Genomic DNA, 6,842 nt, shown 5'->3' with positions numbered 1-6,842 from the left:
CCCCACTGCCCCCCACCCGCCCCTCCAACCGCCAGACTTCCCACACTCCCCACCACCATTGCTGGCCTCCTAGGAAGCCCCCCATTTCTGAGGAGGCCCCCAGAAGGCTGGCAAGGATGGTCCCCAGGTGTGCTGGGGGTCCCAGATGTTTCTCGAAGGAGCACGCCTAGGGGGTCAGGCTCCGTGGTAGGGCACATCTTGGTCTCTGCTCTGCTACAGCCACCTCCAGTCTGGCCAAACCTGGTCCTCGCTCTGCACGATGGTAAGGGGCACGGGTGCTCGTGGCGCCTGGGGGCATCGGGCTCGCACCACGGGGGCCGTGGGGAACGCCACCTCCCTGACCTCCGAAAGACGGACCGCCCTCTCCCACCCGAGGAGCGCATCCCAGGGGTCAGGAGGGGAGCACAGGACTTGAAAACATCACCAATGAACAATTTAGAGAAGGGTCTGAGACAGAGCGCAGTCTGACCTGCACCGTGCTGGGTTCACCCATCCGCGTGCGCGTGTGCGTGCGAGGGCGTGAGGGTGTGCGTGTGCGCAGAAGGGTGTGAGCAGGCGTGCACATGCATGTGAGGGTGTGTGTGCGTGAGCGTGTGTGTGTGAGCGGGTGTATGCGTGCATGTGGGGGGTGTCTGCAGGGATGCATGTGGGTGTGTGTGATTTTTAGGGTGTAAATTGAGATGGAAGATTTTGGGATGTGTGAGTTCGGGGAGGATGGATTTTAGGGCGTATGGGGGTTTGGGCCAATTAAAGTTTATTTTCACAAATTTCGGTGTTCACGTTCTGTGCTCCCCTCCTTCGGTCTCACTGGGAACCCCCATCTAGCTCCCTGGTGACTTTCGAGAATGGGAAACAGAGCGAGGAGCCAGGCTGGGACTTTGCTGTTGTGAGGGTGGCCAGTTCTCCCCAAACACGACCAGAGTTTTGCCCGAGGAGGCCAGAGCCGGCGGAGACCGTGACGTGTCTACCTGCGGATCTGGGGTCCCTTCCTTTCTCCTGGAGGTCAGATGCCTGAGCCCACGGCCAATCTGACTCGAGGTCCCTGGGGAAGAGAAGGAAGGGGAGGGCCTGATTCTTTCATTATGCCAATTGTTTTTAAGCCAATTCTGTTTTGTTTTCTTTTCTTGTAGCCAATTGATAATTTTAGGTATTTTTTTTTAAAGCTAATTAACGTTCCTGGTGTTTCTAAAAAGCCAAATCATTTTAAGGGGACTGGTACGTGTGTGTGTGTGTGTGTGTGTGTGTGATTTAGGGGTTCATAGTTTTAGTTTTTTGGTTGTGCAATTTGGGGATAATTTGGGGGGTAATTTGGGAGGGGATATTTAAAGCCAATCGAGTTTGTACATTTTTAGAGATGTTGGTAGGATTTCCTCAGCCCGATGGGTGGGGCAAGGAGAGAAGAGCCTGACATGGGGAGGTTGGGGCGCAGGGGCTGGGGATGGGGGAGCCCACAGAGGGAACGCGATCCCAAGAGGTGTCAGAGGCGGGGCCCGATGGAACGGCCCCTGGTCAAGAGGAGGGCACGAGGTGGACAGTGCCATCTTGCAGAATTACGCGAAATTTTGGCTCACTTCTGATTGCCGGATGCCTCCGGAGAGGCGCCCCCGTGGGCCACGGGGTCGTGGGTGGGCAGGGCGATCAGGGGACGATGACGCTTGGCCTCTCTGAACGCCTCAAGCTCCTTGGCGAGCATGCGACCCCGGCGAGCACGCAGGAGGGCAGGCAGGCCCCTGCGCAGTCGTTGGGCAGACTGCTTCCAGGTGTCATATTGGAAGAACTTGCCCACGGGGTATCTGGGGAAGTTGTCCTGAAGGGGGGGAAGGGCCAGTCAGGGGGTGCCCAGCTCACGGGGGACCCGCGGGGGCTCAGCGCTCCCCTCTGGTGGGTGACTGGCCACGTCCGCAGCGTGGTGGCCCATGCTGCGTGCCCTGGTCCCCTGGCTCCAAGACGACGCCCCTGCACCCCGACACCAGCCCCCTCTCACCGGAAGCACGGTCGGAGGGGTCGACACGTCCCTCTCGGACTTGGCGGGGGTGGCGCAGTAGGTCTCCAGAAGGGCCAGGTCACAGCTGCGGAAGCAGCACTCTTCCACGATACCACGGCTGCTGCGGCGGCTCACGCGGCTTGCCGGCCTGCCTGGAAGTCCCACAGGGGGAAGGAGAGCCGCACGTGAGCACCGGCCCACACAGGCCCCCCAGAACTGGCTTCTGGCCGGTGGCCGCCCCAGGGGCTGGGGTGGGAGAAGAGGAGAACCACCCAGTGGGTGGGGGTCCCGTAGGGGCAGCCAGCCTCGTGGAGGAAGGGGGAGAGAGTGGGCAGGCAGGGTGCCCAGGAAGGACAGGAGTGGAAGCGTGCTCCAGGACCAGCCCCTGGCCTCTTGGTGCCTCCCTGCTCGCGTGGAAGGTGGACACAGCCTCCTGGTCCCGCTGCCCAGGGAGGTGGGGAAAATGTGCCGCCGGTAGCCTCGCTCGGGGCCGCCCGGGAGGGGTCCAGCCCCCACGCTGGGGGGCACAGGGTCCCCTCTTGAAGGCCAGGCTGGGACGCAAGTGCCATCCCTGAACAGAGCAGGAGCCTGGGCGGCCCGCAGCCCTCGAGACGCCGAGATGCCGCAGGCTTGGGAGAGGAAGAGGAAGACGGGAGGGGAGGAGTGAGGACCTGCATGAAACCACGTCCTCCTTTCCTCCCGTCCTCCCCGTCCCTCCGCTGCTCGGGCTCCAAGGTCAGCTGTGAGGAAGAGGCCCGGCCCTCACCTTGGGGGGCCGAGGGCAGGCACCCTGGGGAGGAGGTCCCACGGGTCAGGGCTGGGCCCGGCCCTCCTGGCAGGGGACCCACTCCCTGGGCGCCAGACCCTACACTTCCTGCCCCCAAACAAGGCAGGCGCGAGAGAGGGCTCAGGCGAGGCCAGGGTGGGCAGGGCTTCAGAAGCAAGGAGAAGCAGGAGGGCTTTTCAGACAGAAGCGTTGAGACCCCAAGGCTGGCGTCTGTGGGTAAGCAGAGGCTACAGAGGGGATGCCACGTGAGGAGGGCTGGGTCTGACCACGAGGGCGGTGGCCAGCTCACCCCCACCCCCACCCCACCTTCAGGGTCGGCCTGGGCCTGCTCCCCAGTTCCTCCCACTATCCAGATAAACACTCCTCCGCCCCATCCTATAGACGAGAAAAGTGAGGCCCGGCTTTCTGGGAGGTGAGGACAAGGGCCCACACCCCTGAGGAGGACGTCGCCTCCGACTGGGGGTCCCACCGAGGGACGGGGCAAGGAGAAGCAAGGTCTCAGAGAAAGCCTGCCGGGGGTTGAAAATAAGAGAGAAGCAGGAGGACAAGGGCCAGCAGGTGGGCACCCCACACTGTGGCCCGCCCCTCGGGCGTGCATCCCCTCCCCCGGGCACTCCTTTCTTTCCCCATATGCCCAGGCAGAGCTGAGCGCCCTCCACGCGGGGGGCATATGACAGACACTTCTGCTTTTACTGGTCTCCCACTGATTTTATCTAACTTTAAATCAGATAATCCCACTGTCAAAATGTCAGGCCCCATGGAAATGTGGAGCGAACCTCAGTGCTCACCGCCCTACCCTCAGGCAGGTCCCAGAGAGGCAGGGGTGGTAAGTCCTCCTCCCTGCTAGGGCCTGCCCCCCACCTCATCCAGCCCACCCTATGCCCCCACCCATGCCTGCCGTGCTCTGGCCCCCACACAGATACCACCCTTCCTGGGAGCACGGTGTTCGACTGAACCATGCCGCGGGAAAACCAGGGGTGTGAGCACCCCCGGCACACAGCAGGTACCCAATAAATGTGGGTGCAGTTGGGCTCATGAAGTCTCAGAGAAGCCTGGGGCCATCACCTTGCAAGAGCTTCCCTCTGCCTGGCCCCTGGCACCAGGCGTCCTGGAGCGTGTCTGTGGGTGTCCAGGAAAGGACTCCAGCATTTATTGGGCGCCTGCTGTGTGCGCCCTCCCCCTTGCCCCACCGCACGCTGAGCTACTTACTGAAGTAAAAGCCGCGGTCCCCACAGACAAACTGGAGGGTGTCCACCAGCTCCCCGCCGCACAGGGTCTCACTGGGGCGGTAAGCAGCAAAGCAGCACGAGGCCAAGGCCAAGAAGGTCAGCAGCACCAGCATCGACTTCCCCATCGGGACCCCCATTGGCATCTGGGGGCGGAGAGAAGAGGCCTTGAGCACGCCGCCCTGGCCCGCCCTGGCCAAGTCCAGGGGCAGAGGCCGCCCCCGCCCCCTCCCCTGACAACGGAGACACCAGCCCGGCCATCTCCTAATTTCAAGTTAGTTTAGAGCACGTGTCTTCCTAAACGTGATCACTTTAATTGCAGAAATCACACGTGTCTCACTGCCCAAGGCGGGCTGCGCAGTTGCCGGCGGGTGAGAGGTTGAGCGGATGTGTGTGACCACCGGCACCAGCGCTGGTCAGCAATTCCACGTGGGGGTGATCCTCCCCATCGTCACCGCTGCAGGGGCTCGGCCACACCCAGAGCTGCAGGGGCCAGTGCTGGACACTGAACCTGGCCTCTGTCCTATGAAGTCATGGGGGCGGGGCCGGCACAGGGCAGTAGCCACTCCTCGGACCTCCCAGCATCAGCCAAGATGGCAGACAGCCCCACCCCACCACAGAGCGTGTGCATCCCAGAGGACCAGCCCCCCCTGAGCAGCAGGGGGTCCTGCGGGGGGGCCGGTCCCACCCCTTCCCTTCCCCTCCCCCACCCTCCCCGTCTGTGGCTGAGCACAGCTCAGGTACAGGATCTGGTGGTTATCGCAAGGTGCCCACCACACTCCCAGGGCCCTTGTTCTCCTGAATCTCTCAGTCCCCCACTCCAGGCTGCTCTGGGCACCCCAAAACACAAAGGCTAAAAGCCTCCCCAGCAGGCCTGTCATCACGCCACCCAGGGCCTCGAGGTCCCCCTGGGATCACCCCACCTTCACCCCACTGGGGTACCAAACCCCACCCTGGGAGCTGGAGAGAACAGGTCAGGCCACTGGAGGATGGACACCAGGTCCTCAGGGCCCAGTCTGGAAGGACACACCCCCTGCAGGGCTGTGTGCCTGCAGGCCCCAGGGCGAGGGTTAACCAGGTCCCTTCAGGGTTGAGGGGCTTGGGAGGGGCCTCAGGCTCTCTTGTAGACACAGCAAGTTGCCCCTGCTCCCTCCAGAAAGTGGAACCCCCCCCACCTCCGGGCGGGTAGCCCCAGCCTGCCCTCCGCTGGCCCAGGTACAAACCCCTTCTGGGGCGACAGTCACGACCCAGTGCCTCTGAGCCCACTGGCACCCCGATGCTACCCAAGCCAGGGGCTGGGCAGCCTGCCCACAGGTGCCCCTCCCAGGCTCCACTCCGGGTGGGCATGGGGGTCCAAGCAGCATGCCCCTTCCCAGCCTGGAGCCCGGCTGCAGCGTGCTGGGCCCAGGGGTTTCCAATGCCAGAAATCATGCAGGAGAGAAGGGGGAATCAGAAGGGAGCGCAATCTCGCTGAAACTCCACGAAGAGCAGTGGCCTGACCCACAGAAGGATCTAAAGTGCCACCCCGCTCACCTCCTTCCACCCTGGACCGGGCCCCAGCCAGGCTCCCAGGCTGCCCCCGCTGCTGCCCCCTTCCAAATTCTAAGAACAATTTGGCCAGCTAGCGACTGGGCGCCGGCCGAGCGGCAGCTGCGTCCTCCTGCAAGCCCGGCCACTCCAGTGCGGGGTTGGTCCAGAGCACCCGCGGAGAGCCAAGGCTGAAGACGACGAGAGGCACCCAGAGGTGTGGGCCAGGTAAGCAAGCCCCGGAGGAGGGAGGGTAGGGGTGAGGAGGGTAGAGGCAGAGAGGAGGGGCAGAGGGGCCGAGGCCCGAGGCCATCAGCAGGCGGGCAGGCCGGAGCTGGAGGGCAGAGGGGTCCTCCCTCAACAGCCCTGGTTACCTGCAGCTGGACAGGAGGCTCGCTGGGACTGGCGGAGGAGGAGGGAGAGAAGGAGGAGGAGGAGGAGGCTGGAAGGCTGCCTCACAGGAGAAGCTAATGTCCAGTTTGCAGGCTGGTCAGTGCTCCAGCTTTTATGTCTGAGCCGGCTCCTCCCAGCCCGGGCTCCACCCCACCCCCACCCCTCTCCCTGCTCCACTCCCCCCGCCCCCTTTGCTCCCGCCCCCTGCGCCCTCCCAGCCAGTCCCTTCTCTCCTGCACCCCCAACAGCTAGCCCTGGACCATCCCTCAGCGAAGGACCAAGGGGTGGGGGTGGGGGCTCATCCTGCACCCCCAGCCCATCTAGGCACAAGGCAATGTGGGGGGAAGGTAAGGGAGGGGGGCTGCTTTACACCTCCTTGTATGGAAAGTTCCATCTGCCCACTGGGCAGGGGCAGCTACCCTCTTGTGGGTTTGCAGGCTGGTCAGTGCTCCAGCTTTTATGTCTGAGCCGGCTCCTCCCAGCCCGGGCTCCACCCCACCCCCGAGCTTCCAGCGAGCCCCTCTCCCCAGATTCCTGCGTGGAAATGTTGGGGACAGGGAAAGGGGGAGCATGTGGGGGGGTCAACTGCAAATGTGGCGCCTCCTCTGAGCCTCTTGCCANGGGCTGTCTGCGGGCTGGGGCGGGCCAGATGTTGTACTTTTAGGGGGGGAAAGGGTATCGGGAAATGAGGTCAGCTGTTGTATCAAGGATAGAGGGGGGCAGAGATAGTGAGAGACACAGAGAGAACGTGAAAGGGGGGGGCCAAAGAGAGGGCGAGAGGGAGAGAGGACAGCGAGAGGCGGGCAGGCTCGCAGCGGGGGAGAACAGCGCAGAGAGAAACAGAAAGCGTATAATTAATCCACTTCGGGACGGCGAGGCGAGAGGGCGGGCGTGGAGGGGGAGGGAGTTGGAGGCGAGGAGCTGG

At 63.4% G+C, this 6,842-nt stretch overlaps 1 protein-coding gene across 2 annotated transcripts in view; it reads right to left on the bottom strand.

The window, feature by feature from the left end:
• Positions 1–1,150: 1,150 nt before the first annotated feature.
• LOC100483184 (insulin-like growth factor II) overlaps positions 1,151–6,842 on the bottom strand; it is a 15,682-nt gene continuing 9,990 nt past the window's right edge. Inside the window, exons 3-5 of one of the 2 annotated variants that reach the window (XM_034645753.1) lie at positions 3,981–4,143; positions 1,985–2,136; positions 1,151–1,807 (exon numbers count right to left, since the gene is read on the bottom strand). In XM_034645753.1, the coding sequence (XP_034501644.1) occupies positions 1,568–1,807; positions 1,985–2,136; positions 3,981–4,143 (555 nt within the window). In that variant the 3' untranslated portion in view covers positions 1,151–1,567. Of the gene's footprint in view, positions 1,808–1,984; positions 2,146–3,980; positions 4,144–6,842 lie in introns of both variants that reach the window. The other variant, XM_019800599.2, reaches the window with a different exon arrangement.

This window comes from Ailuropoda melanoleuca, chromosome 16, assembly GCF_002007445.2.
Source record: "Ailuropoda melanoleuca isolate Jingjing chromosome 16, ASM200744v2, whole genome shotgun sequence".
In the NCBI taxonomy this organism is placed as follows: domain Eukaryota; kingdom Metazoa; phylum Chordata; class Mammalia; order Carnivora; family Ursidae; genus Ailuropoda; species Ailuropoda melanoleuca.
This window is presented reverse-complemented; position numbering and strand designations above follow the sequence as displayed.